Source organism: Oryx dammah, unplaced genomic scaffold, assembly GCF_014754425.2.
Source record: "Oryx dammah isolate SB20612 unplaced genomic scaffold, SCBI_Odam_1.1 HiC_scaffold_10, whole genome shotgun sequence".
Taxonomy (NCBI): Eukaryota; Metazoa; Chordata; class Mammalia; order Artiodactyla; family Bovidae; genus Oryx; species Oryx dammah.
The window spans coordinates 30,839,713-30,852,092 of record NW_024070194.1 but is presented as its reverse complement, the minus strand read 5'-3'; the positions used below and the strand labels follow the sequence as shown (position 1 = coordinate 30,852,092).

The 12,380-nt window shown below is 53.6% G+C and overlaps 1 protein-coding gene across 3 annotated transcripts in view; it reads right to left on the bottom strand.

Moving 5' to 3' along the window:
• Window positions 1-12,374, bottom strand: part of EBF4 (EBF family member 4) — a 56,781-nt gene extending 44,407 nt beyond the window's left edge. For 2 of the 3 annotated variants that reach the window (XR_005722332.1, XM_040247794.1), the window contains exons 1-2: window positions 11,559-11,695; window positions 226-382 (exon numbers count right to left, since the gene is read on the bottom strand). Coding sequence is in view for 2 of the 3 variants with exons in the window: in XM_040247794.1 (XP_040103728.1) it covers window positions 226-382; window positions 11,559-11,695 (294 nt within the window). In the remaining variant the exon portion in view is untranslated. Of the gene's footprint in view, window positions 1-225; window positions 383-11,558; window positions 11,696-12,182 lie in introns of those variants that run through there. The other variant, XM_040247795.1, reaches the window with a different exon arrangement.
• Between the last annotated feature and the right edge of the window lie 6 nt (window positions 12,375-12,380).

Genomic DNA, 12,380 nt, shown 5'->3' with positions numbered 1-12,380 from the left:
AGATAGGGAGGATGCTCGGTGCTCCCAGGGATCCTCCAGTCACTCCCCTCCCCCTCCACTCCCCACGCAGCCTTCCTCCCTCTCCTCCCCCATCCATTCACCACCCGCTCCTCCACTCCTCCACGGCCTATCCGTCATCTGTTCCAGTGGGAAGGAGTTCCCTGAAAACCCCCCACCCGCACCTCCCCACCCTCTTCCTTCCCGGTGAGCCCACAAGCCTCTCACTCGGTCCTTCTCCACAAAGTCGATGAAGGCTGTGCGCTCCACCTCCACCGGCTGCCCCTGCCGGTCATACATGGCCAGCACGAAGTGGAAGAAGTTGGATTTCCTGAGGTTGGAAGGGGGCTGCTTCTCAAAGTGTGCTCGTGCCAGGCCCACACCACTGTGGGGAGGAAAGCTGCTGGAAACCACCGGAAGTGAGTGCCCTTCGGAAAGACACCTATCACCTCTGACCAGGACTCGGCTCCGACATGTCAAGAGTTAACTGGACGGGCCCATGCCACCCTTGCCAGGGCCATCTCAGTTTCAGACAGAAGCCTCCCAGTGCTGAGATCACCGAACCTGCTCCCGCAGGGATAAGTGGCACATTGGGGGGGTATCCCTGGCAGACTCCTTCCTAGACTTTTCTCTGGGCCCTACATTTTGGAAGCTGGTCCCTAAAACCAAATGAACACATGTTACTGACCTGAAAAACACATCTTACTGACCTGAGGCTCCTGTGACTGCCCTTTAGGGCCTCAAGGGGCAGCTGGGTGGTTTGGGAATGAATATCTCGGCATACCCCAGTTCACAGCTGTGTGCATGAGCCTGTGGCATTGCCTGGGAGATGATGAAGCCCATCAGATACTCAGAGGCACTGAACTGGCTCAGGGCACTAGACTGCCCAGCCTGGACTCCGGGCTACGGCTGAAGGTGGAAGAGTCCTCCTCAGGTGTAGGGGGACCTGCCTCCACACTTTAAGAAGGATACCACTGGCTCCCTTGGGCAGAAGCATCTTGTGGTCTGGTCTTGCTTTCTCCTGGCTCATCAGAAACCAGCCCCAGAAACAAAGCCATGGTTAGAGCACAAGTAGGAGAACCAAGGCCCTATTTACCAAATATTTCCTGAGCCCCAATGACGTCTTAAGCTCTGGCCACATGGCACCATGTGGGGCCAGACTGAAACACCTGGAAGGGGAGAGAAGACAGATACAGAGAGCTTACGTAACAGGAGACAGAGTGGTGAGTACCCCCTAAGAGATGTTCCTACATAAAAAACAATAAAAGTAAAGGAAGAAAAAATTAATTCTGTGTGAGACGAAGGGAAGACTTCACAGAGACGGTTGCTTTCCCTCTGGTCTTTGAGGAATGAATAGGAGCTCGACAAGGGCAGGAGGCAAAAGGGCAGAACTAATAGCATAAGAAATGGCTGTAGGTGTGACTGTCACTGGACCACAGGTTTCAAAGTGTGAAGCGAGGAGAGAAAAGGTTTGTATTGGAAGTGCCAGACTATGTAGGCACACAAAAACCAGGCCATGGAGTTTAGACTTTCTTCTCTGGGTCAAGGTCTTCCAAAATGTTTTCTTCAGCTCTCTCATGGCTCCAGATCTTCGTTCTACAAAGGAGTGCGATAGCCACAACCGCTGGGAGATGAGGCTTCATGCAATACTCGTGAGTGTGTGTGTCGGGGTGGGGGCGTCCTTGGGGCACCCTCCAGGAAGGGACTCTCTTTGACTCGCTCAGGCCAGTGCTCCCCATGTGTGGCAACCAGCCTCCAGGGTGGTTCCCATGACCCCTGCCTCCTGGAGCTCAGGTCCTTGCACAGTCCCTCCTTCACACTGTCAGGGTTGGTCTCTATGGCCTATAGAATCTGGCACAAGTGATAGCAGATGGTTTCCAAGGTTAGGTCATACAAGATACATGGCTCCTGCCCTAAACAATCAGTGACTTGGGCAAAGCTGGCTGTCGTGTTGTGAGGATACTCAAGCAGTCCTGAGGAAGGTCCACATGGAGAAGAACCGAACCCTCTTGCCAACAGCCGGCACTAACTGATCAGCTGGGCGAGATCCACCAGCCCTAGGCAAGCCTTCAGATGACTGAAGCCTCATAAGAAACCCTGAGCCAGAACTACGCAGCTACACTGCTCCCTGGTTTCTCACTTTAAGAAACTGTGTGAGATAATGAATGTTATTTTATGTCACTGAGTTTGGGAATAATTTTTTTTTTTTAACATGGCAATAGATTACCAACATACCATGCTTACTTGACTACGGAGCATTTTGATGGAGGCATGTGGTTTGGGAAACATGACTAAAGGCCTCCAAGAGGTTCTGAAATCAGGCAGGGCTTAGAAGATGATGCAGGCAGGGAGTGCCCAGGGTGTTGAAAGTGAGAGGCCACTGCAGGGATGCAGAGGTGAGGATGGTGGAACTGCTTTGACAGCCATTTAGACCAGAGTCCATCCTGGACATGCCACTGTGATGACCTCTGCCATACTCAACAATGCTTAATATTTTTCTTCATATAATTGTAAATCAACTTATTACTTGGCTTCATGCAAAGCTATAATATCTGAAATGTCATTGGCTTGAGAAGCTTGTTGTATTTTCACTTATATAGATTACAGTAAATACATAACCAATAGAACGAAAATTGTTCCTCCTCCTGAAAGCCTGCTTGGGAGCCCCAGTGGTCCAGACTTTCCCATGTTTGGGAAACATGACTAAACGCCACCAGGAGGCTCTGAAGTTAGGCAGGGCTTAGAAGATGCTGCAGGCAGGGAAGGCCCAGTGTACTGAAGTGAGAGGCTGATCAAGATGAGGAGGGGGCCACCAGTACCTTCTCTTTCCCACCAAAAGTTATTTCTACATGTTCCTTCCTCCAGGATCATTCTCCTCCCTCCTTCAATGTCCCTCCCTTCTCCTCTGCCTCAGGCTTACTGTCCTTTCACGTCCAGGCCTTGACTATCCTGCTTTCCACTTGCCAGGAGGCAGAGAAGCCTGAAGAACTTCGATCGCAGCAGGTCCCTGATTACTGTTAATGAATATACTAAAGGTGGAAGTAAGCCTGACTCCTTCCTCTGCCCCCTCTCTCACCCAGGACCAGCTTCAAGAGAGGTTCCAGGACCACCTAGGGGGACATAAGGCCAGAAGGGGGTGGACTGTGAAGCCATCCCAGATCACTCTACCCTTTATTCCATCATCTGGCCCAGAAAAGGTGCTGGAAGGCTCTCAGACAGTAGGGAGAGTGGGTAGAGAAAGAAAGAGGCCTTACAAGAGCGGGGATGGAGGCTGAGCAAGAACACAATCCCATGTCTACACAACATACCCTTATCTACACAGCTACTCCTGCACTTCCCAGGCCAAGAGTCAATCACTGATGCTGAGCCTACTCTCCCATCCATCCCTCCTGCCAAATACCAGTCAGTCCTGGGTCTTGGCTTCCTGCTGGCTCCTGCCAGGCTCCTAAGGACCAGAGCTGGGAAGTCTGCCCTAAGCCCTAAGCCAAGCTTCCTTCACAGGGCCTGCCCTCTCAGCAGGAGGGGATTCCCAGGGAGAGAGGTTGCGGGGGACACTTTCCAAGAGGGAAGGTAGCAGGTACCCCTGCCTGGGGTCTGTGAACCAGTATCCATCGAGGGGCTGCACCGACCCACCCCACTGTGGGATCAGGCTCAATCCCACTTCCCTTGAGGTAGCCCAGCATCACCCTCCATGCTCCACCTCAATTAGTGGAGGCACTAAGGCACACACACATTCACACACATCCAGGCAAAGCAATGGGACAAGGTGGATAGCTTACAGTTCTGGGACAGGGATCACTATCATGAATGACAGCAGAAAAATATGAGTAACAGACTGACCCAGCGGACCAAGAGAGGACGGCAGAACGGGCAAGATGCCTGCTTGCACGACCAGGACTGCTCCTGGTCTGCAAATGTCTCCAGTTTACTCTGTTCATACCCCTGCAGGACAAGTGAGAAGACCAAGGTGAAATAGAAAGGGCTTTGGTTTAAAGAAATCCTTGTAGAATTTTCCCGGTGTTCCAGTGGTAAAGCATCTGCCTGTCAATGCAGGGAATATGGGTTCAACCCTTGATCCAGGAAGATCCCACATGCCATGGAGCAACTCAGCCTGTGTGTCACAACTTCTGAGCCCACGTGCTGCAACTATGGAAGTCCGTGCACTCTAGAGTCTGTGCTCCGCAACGAGAGAAGCCATCACATTGAGAAGCCTGAGCACTGCAGCTGGAGAGGAGTCCCCGCTTGTCATACATAGAGAAAGCCCATGAGCAGCCGCAAAGATATAGAGCAGGCAAAAAAAAAATAAAATAAAATTTTTTTAAAAAAGGAAGGAAAGCTTATGTGTCATGCCTTAAAAAACAAACAAACAAACAAACAGAAATATCCTCACATTTCCTATGAACACAGAGAATGACATGAGGATTAGCACAACGGCTAAGTGCAGGATGCAGGTCAGTCTGGACTGTGCCTTCCTTCTCCTGGCTCCCCCAGGCAGCTGCACTGCCTCCCTGCCCATGCAGCAGATGACCAATCAGCATCCTTGAGCAGAGCTGCAAGCCCCAAGGGAAGACGAGGGAGGGGGAGACTGTTGTTCTTCTCCCCTTGGGAGGAGCTGATGCTCTTGTAAGGAGGAAACAAACCAAGATTAAAGAACGGAAAGAAAGAAATATGCTCAAATAACTCAGATGATAGACCCAGGCCACGGAGAGGCCTGAGAGGCCTGCTGGGGCACCCTGGCAGCAGACGTGTGCTCCTACACTGGCTTAGAGGCAGCGATGTGAATGAAGGCCAAGGTCTCTGATTCTGTGGTCTCCAAAGTGGGATTGCCCGAGGCCCTCACTGGAGCGTGGGGAGAAACTGCAAGGGTGTCTATTGATAGGAATCCGTTCTCTAGAAGAAAGAAGTGAGGCAGGAGAGCCTGGGAGGTCTGGAGAGGCAAGTGTGTTATTTGGGTTTCCCTAGAAGCAGAACCTGAGACAAGGACTCCAATGCAAATGCTTTATGCAGAAACTCTGGTGGGGGTGGGGAGTGACCAGAGGAAAGGCAGTCCTATTGGGTGCATCACCCGGGAGGTACCACTGTGGACAGCTGCAGCTCAGCCCCCAGGGAGCCCTGGAAACAAGCCTAGAACGTGTGCTTCAGCTATCCCGTCAGAGGGCTGGGCATGGAAGTTGAGGTCTTTATCCACCAATGCCATCAGTCACCAGCTAAGGGCCTCTGGGGTGTCATTTCTCAGTGGGATTGGCCTGGTGTGCAGGTGGGCAGAGCAGACTCTGGTGGTCTAAGAAAGTCTTAGGAGGCAAATGCTGGCGGAGGAAGCAGACCCTTTCCTAAGGGTCCCCAGGGGACATGGGTGGGGTAGCAACTCCACCCAAGTGGAGTGTGACAGAAGCCAGCAGAGCTCCACCTGAGTGCAGCCTGGCAGATGCCTCACCTGGTCTGCGTGCTGCTGGAGCCTATAATTCAGAAACATCTCATCCACTTAGGATGATTAGTGTACAAAGCATGCTATATGTGTGGCTTTTCTGGATAAATGCGGCTGAGTGACGAAAACAGCCACATTAACCACTTTCGTAGGATTCCAAAATGATTTACACGTCCTTGCTTTCTTAAGGGCTTCCCTTGTGGCTCAGCTGGTAAAGAAGCCGCCTGCAGTGCAGGAGACCTGGGTTCAATCCCTGGGTTGGAAAGATACCCTGGAGAAGGGAAAGGCTACCCACTCCTATATTCTGGCCTAGAGAATTCCATGGACTGTATAGTCCATGGGGTCACAAAGAGTTGAACCGACCGAGTGACTTTCACTTGCTTTCTTAAAAAGATTGTTTTCAACCAAATGTTCAAAACACTTTCCTATCAACCCCGGAGTGTGCTGAGGTGGTGAGTTCTTTGCTCCTGTACTAAAGAGCTGGGATATGGGAGGAGAAAGGGCTCATTTTCATATAGCCACCAGGGCCAACTCATCCCCTTCCTATCTTCTGTTCTGAAATAGCCCCCAAATTAAAGGAGACTGTGACAGAAAAGTTCGGGTAACAGAGTTATTTTTTGGCTGGAGGCCATCCAAGCGTGGGCGTGTGTGGGCTTCCTTAGTACTTCCTTGGGAATCCAGGTTAAAGGTGACACCAAGAGCAACCTGATCTTTCCAGCCTGAGTCACTCAGGTAACCCGTGTTTCGGAGTACAGGGGGATGCAAACCTGGGGGCTGCAGAGTTGTCTGGCTGCTATTGCTTGGGCACCCAGGGGTCCCTTGAGATGCTCCTTTCCGAGGCAGAACAGGATGCCCCAGGGCCCTTCTCATAGCAGCTGGACCTTGCCAAAGCTGTCTAGGACAGATGCTACTTCCTTCACAGTCAGTCTCTGCTCTCAACTCAGAAGGCAGTTCACATGCCTTTACAGCCTTGATTACATGCTAATTATTCAGTTCAGTTGCTCAGTCATGTCCAACTCTTTGGGACCCCATGAACTGCAACAAGCCAGGCCTCCCTGTCCATCACCAACTCCTGGAACTTGCTCAAACTCATGTCCTTTGAGTCAGTGATGCCATCCAACCATTTCATCCTCTGTCATCTCCTCCTGCCCTCAATCTTTCCCAGCATCAGGGTCTTTTCCAATGAGTCAGTTCTTCACATCAGGTGGCCAAATTATTGTAGTTTCAGCTTCAGCACCAGTCCTTCCAATGAATATTCAGAGTTGATTTTGTTTAGGATTGACTGTTTTGATCTCCTTGCAGTCCAAGGGACTCTCAAGAGTCTTCTCCAACACCACAGTTCAAAAGCATCAATTCTTCCACACTCAGCCTTCTTTGTAGTCAAACTCTCACATCTGTACATGACTATTGGAGAAACCATAGTTTTGACTAGATGGACCTTTGTTGGCAAAGTAATGTCTCTGCTTTTTAATATGCTGTCTAGGTTGGTCATAGCTTTTCTTCCAAGGACCAAGGGTCTCTTAATTTCACAGCTGCAATAATCATCTGCAGTGATTTTGGAGCCCAAGAAAATAAAGTCTGTCACTGTTTCCATTGTTTCCCATCTATTTACCATTAAGTGATGGGACCAGATGCCATGATCTTTGGTTTTTGAATATTGAGTTTTAAGCCAGCTTTGTATTAGCAGGAGCATTTTAAAACAAACATCCCAAATCCCACAGACAGTGGCTAAGAATGAAGCTCTGGCCCTCCCCCAGAGGCATCCTCAGGCCTTCCGTCTCCCCACCTACCCAGCCTCTACCAAATCCTAACTCTTGCCTGCCTTGGCAGGCCAAAGTTCTGAGCAGTGCCTTGGCTTGGGCCTGATCCATCTTGGAATCTGGGATTCTGGGTGATGGAGAGAAGTCCTGAGGTCATTAGCAGGGAGGGGAGGCTCCTTTTTAACTCCCCTCCACCCGAGCTGGAAGGAGTAAAACTGTATATCTTCTGCATCTCATCCTTTGTCTCAGCTTCCCTAAGGTCTCTGCTATATCCAGCTCTTCTTTCCCCCGTCTCAGCATGACTACAGAAGCGTCCCTTTCCTCTCCTCTGCAGCTTCTCTTCCTCCAAGCATTCCACAGGCCCCAGCTCTCCCTGCAGGCATCCCTTGGGTCCCTGGGACTGCTGATAATCATCAAGCTGGGCCTGGCATTCCTGGTCTCAGCCAAGATCTATTGGCCTAGCCCTGCCCAGAGCCTAGGACAGTACAGGCAGGAGGAGGACCTGGTGCCTAGAGGCAGCTGCCCAGGATCTGTGTCTAGAAGGGCCAAGTGGAGATGATGCTTTGGGGCTGCTTCATATCCCTACTCCCACTATCCCAGAGGGCCTCTACTTACCTGCCCCAGGAAATTCTCTCAGCCCCAGGGCCCCTGGACTGGGGTAGGAGGGTTGGGAACAAAACTTACTAGCTAGCTCTCCCATGCTTCCTCTTGCTCTCACTTCTACCTAAAGACAGTCCACCCTGCTTCTCTCTGCCCACCCCCTCGCCACCCACCCACAGGCCTGCCTGCCAGGTCCCAGGCTGAGGAATGGCTATTAATTATTAAAGCAAACAAAAGCATTTCCTAGCAGGGAGGCTAGCCTGCAGCTACTTACAGGAAAGGCAGCCCCAGCTGGCTTCCCTTTCAGGGCGCTGCTAGTGTTCAGGGACCAGCTCACGGGGGAGGGCTAGCCTTGGTCCTCCAGGAGTCTACCCAGGCTGCGAGTCACATCAGGAGAGAACTGAATTGCTTCTGTGCTGAGCACCCCAGCAAGAGCTTGTGGGTCTGCAGGAAGGTGGGCTAGGGCTGGGGTATGGGTCTCTGAGATAAAGTCCTGTTGGACCAGGGGAGGGAGGGTCATGGCAATGGCCAGGGATTCTTGGGCAGAGTTCCCCACTGGGAAGACCCTGCCAGCCCAAGGCTCCAGCCTTCCCTATCACCTCTGAGGTACCTCTCTTTCACCCAGAATCTTCCTTCCTGTTGACAGATCTTCCCTCATTGATCTTAGCAGGCTCTGGGCCTTCTCCTTCCGAAAAATTTTGGTGCTGCAAAGCTGGGCAGCAGTAGCTGTTCCAGTGCCTGGTTCCTGCGATCAGGTGGACCACCAATGTGAACAGGGGAGTCTAACCAAAACAGGCTTGGTAACCTTGTAACACACACTCCTGCTTCCTTCAGCAGATACTCGTTACCCCCCTAACTGCTTGATCCTGGTGCCCAGGACCACCATCCAGGCCCTAAAGGAAGGTGTAGGCTGGCTGGGCAAGGAAGTCCAGGACAGCAGGGCACAGCTGACTCTGGCCTGTGACAAGCATCCTTAGACAGTACTTAGAACTATTCCCCTTGGCTGAGTGAGAGGGCACAGAGAGAGAAGGTGCTAGGGGGAGGGTCCCAGAGGTTGTAAAATTTTATCCAGTGTGTGAATGGGGCCTGGGAGCAAAGGAACTGTTTCAGGAGACATTGTTGAATGCCAAGTGTCACACAGAGGCTGAGAGGAAGCTTGGGATCAGACTGTGATGTGCCCTGAATGCTGAGTGTCTGGGAGGAATTGGGGAGGTGGGGGGCGGTCACTGAAGTTTTTAATTGGGGAGGGACACGATCAGAGAAAAATTCTTTGGAAATTTTCTTTGGCCCCCTTTGTGGCAGATGCTTTGGGGGGCGTGGTGAGAGGCTGGGGCAGTGGACTAGCAGGCTGAAGTGATACACTGGGGTAGGTTAACTTCAAGCCAGGGAGGAAAGTCTTGGAGGGCACGTCTTTGTGTTGAGTATATGTCATGGTTAAGAGCTGGCCATGGGCACTGTGATTAGGAACAGGATATGGAGGGACCATCCAGAAGCCCTGACAAACAGGCGGCTATTGGGTGAAGGCATAGAACACATCAAAGACAGCTGTCAGACCTCAGGCAGCCTTGCAGGGACTGTTCCAGGGCAAGTTGTTCTGAGACAGAGGGAGCGGAGCCTGTGGAGGTAGAAGAAGGTCAGGGCAGGGAAAGGAATTCCTGTCATTGTGGTTTTAGGATGAAAAGACACGAACAGAGGACTGATGAAGGATCAAGAGCCAACTGGTGAGATGATGGCACCTCAGGAAGAGTAAGAAAGGAGTATCCCCCTGACCTGCTCCCCTTGGCGCCCAGAAACAACCAAAGGTGTGAGGACTCCCAATCTGTGTTCTGAGACAAAGAAGTCTCTGGACTTAGAGATAAGCAGTCAGGACCGAAGACATGCCTCTCTTCAAATTGGGGGTGGGAAGGTGGCCCTGAGGACTCAGACTGGACACGTTCCCCTTACTCAAGACCTCTTCCCTATGTGCACACAACACTGCTAATGCTCTATCTTGTGGGAGGAGCCTCATCTCCACACTTCCTGAACCTGCACAGTATACAAGGGGTTTCCTCCTCATTAAACCTGCTGGCAGGGTCAGAGGGGAAGGTCAGAGGCAAATAGGAACCATAAACCCTGAGGCCCTAATGGAACCCTCCATCCACTCCTACAAGGAGCTCTCACCACACAGCCGGTGACGGAGAAAAAGACAAAGAAATTGACCACCTCAAATTAAATGAGTGCTTTCCTCATAGCTTAGTTGGTAAAGAATCTGCCTGCAATGCAGGAGACCTGGGTTCAATTCCTGGGTCAGGAAGATTCCCTGGAGAAGGAAACAGCAACCCACTCCAGTATTCTTGCCAGGAGAATCCCATGGACAGAAGAGCCTGGCAGGCTAACAGTCCATGGGGTCACAAGAGTTGGACATGACTTAGTGACTAAACCACCACAAGTTAAATGAAAAACCAGAACCAACAGAAAAACAAGCAGGATACAGAACTGTGTGTATAACACAAGAAAAAAAAAATGTCAATGGGAAGGAAATACATTACAATATTGACAGTTTGTTGTATTAGAGAGGTGAGGTTTTTGTTTTCTATTTTCATTTTTTTCCTTGGAATATAGTTATATCATGAGTGAAAGTATGTAAATTGATTCAAAGACAAGATCCTTTCTCTTCCTGAAGAGGTGAGCACGGGTGAGAAGCCCCAGTGCTCCCTCTGGACAGTCATGAACAGACAGGAGGGCAGGAATACCATTCAGTTTGAACATGAAACAAAGTGTGTGTCTGTTAAGAGGTTAGGTTGGGGTTGGTGGTGAGGTGGTATCCCCTGAACAGGACTGGGGATGTGAATGTGTGGCTGGCGTTCAGATCTGGTCTGCCCTGAAACCTCCCAGCAGGAGGACAGACAGTTGCTCAGACCTCTGGAAAGTTCAGCTCCCATGCGCCGCAGGTGTCTGCAGAGGCACCACTTCCTTAGTCCCAGCCACTGAGATCTCCAAGTAGGATGTCCAACGTCCCCTCCCCTTGTTCACAACTGGGGATACAAAAGCCTGGAGCCCAGGTGTTGGGTGGGGAGGGCAGGTCCATAAACCTTTATACTTCCTTTCTAAATCCAGGAGTCCATCCCCCACCCAGGCTCCTGCGCAGACTCCTGCAGAAGAGTCAGAGGAGATGGGCGTGGGCGCTGGGTTCCTAGGGACCCCTGTCCTTGGGCAGGACCCACCAGAAAAACACCTGGCGAACCTGCCCCATCCTCAGTCCCGATCATTCCTTCAAGCCGATTGCCCACCTCATCTCTTCCCCACTCTTCAGCCTGCAGCCGCTTCGCCGGCTCCCACACACCCCCATCCTCCAACTCTGAGGGATTAGAGAAAGCAGTAAGGTGGCTGGGTTTTGTGCCTTTCCTGGCAGAGATCCGTGGAACTGGACAAGGAGGGGCACTTAAGCTGCCTGAGAAGGAAGGGCCAGCAATTCCTTGACGACTGGTGGCTGGGGGACTGCGGGGAGCCGGGAGAATTCCTCCTCTTGAGCCACGGACCGCTGGGCACGCGAGCGATAGTCAGAAATCAGAGTCGGGACATCCAGGAGTGGAGGCAGAAGCCCCGCCCCGGCTGCCCCCTCCCCCCATCCTCTGGAAGAAGCACAGGCGCTCAGGGCAGGGTGGGAGCAAGAGCTTGCTGGGACAGTGCAGAGTTAGGGTTCCGTCCAACCCCTCGCCCCAGCAGTTCAGCAAGCTGAGCGAAGGCGGCACGGAGCCGTCCAACCGGAGCGCGCTGAGTCGCGTCCGAACGCTTACCTCTGCGCCGCGGTGCTGGCGTCCAGGATGCCCGCGCCCTGCATCCAGGAGCGCACTGAGCCCAGGCCCGCGGGCAGCAGCGGCTCCTCCTTCAGGTTTAGCCCGCCGCGGGGCAGAGCGTCCTGAGCAGGAAACATAAGGGCGCGCAGTCAGTGGGCGCCCTCACCGCCGGGGATCCGATCCCGCCGAGGCTGCCGGGCGTCCTAGCTCCGCGCGCCTAACGGCACCCGGCGACTGCAGGAGCGCAAGCAGCGTCCGTCCCGGCCACTCAGTGCGCGCCAGCCTCCTGGGCGCTCCCTCGGAGAAAGCGGGTCCGCGAGCGCTGTCCCCTCCCCTCCCCGGGCGCGGGGCGGGGAGATGGAGGGATTTCCCCGCGGCCTGAGCGCCAGCGGGCGGACTGCGCGCGGGGCGGGGAGGGCGGGGAGCGGAGCCGGCAGCCGGTCCGCGCAGAAGCGCGCTCTGGCGGCTGCCCAGGGCCGCGGTCGTCGGAGCGGGTGGGGGGCCCGAGGCCCCGGGAACTGCCTCAGGCGAGGCGGGGGCGCGGGGCTGCCCGCCCTTTCCCCTCGCCGCCCCCACCCCCCGCTCGCCCGCCCGCCCGCGGCGCTGGCGCGGGGCGCTGATTACCATCCGGGAGGAGGATGCTGCGGGCGCGGAGCTCGGCGGCGGCGGCGGCGGCGGCGGCGGCGGCAGGAACAGCAGCAGCCGCGCGTCCCGAGGAAAGGCAGGGGCAGCGCTGGGCCAGCAGACACCGCCGGCGCCCCGCGTGCCCCGGCGCCCCGACCCTGCTGCAGCCCCGGGCGGCAGCACCTGGAGCAGCAGCAG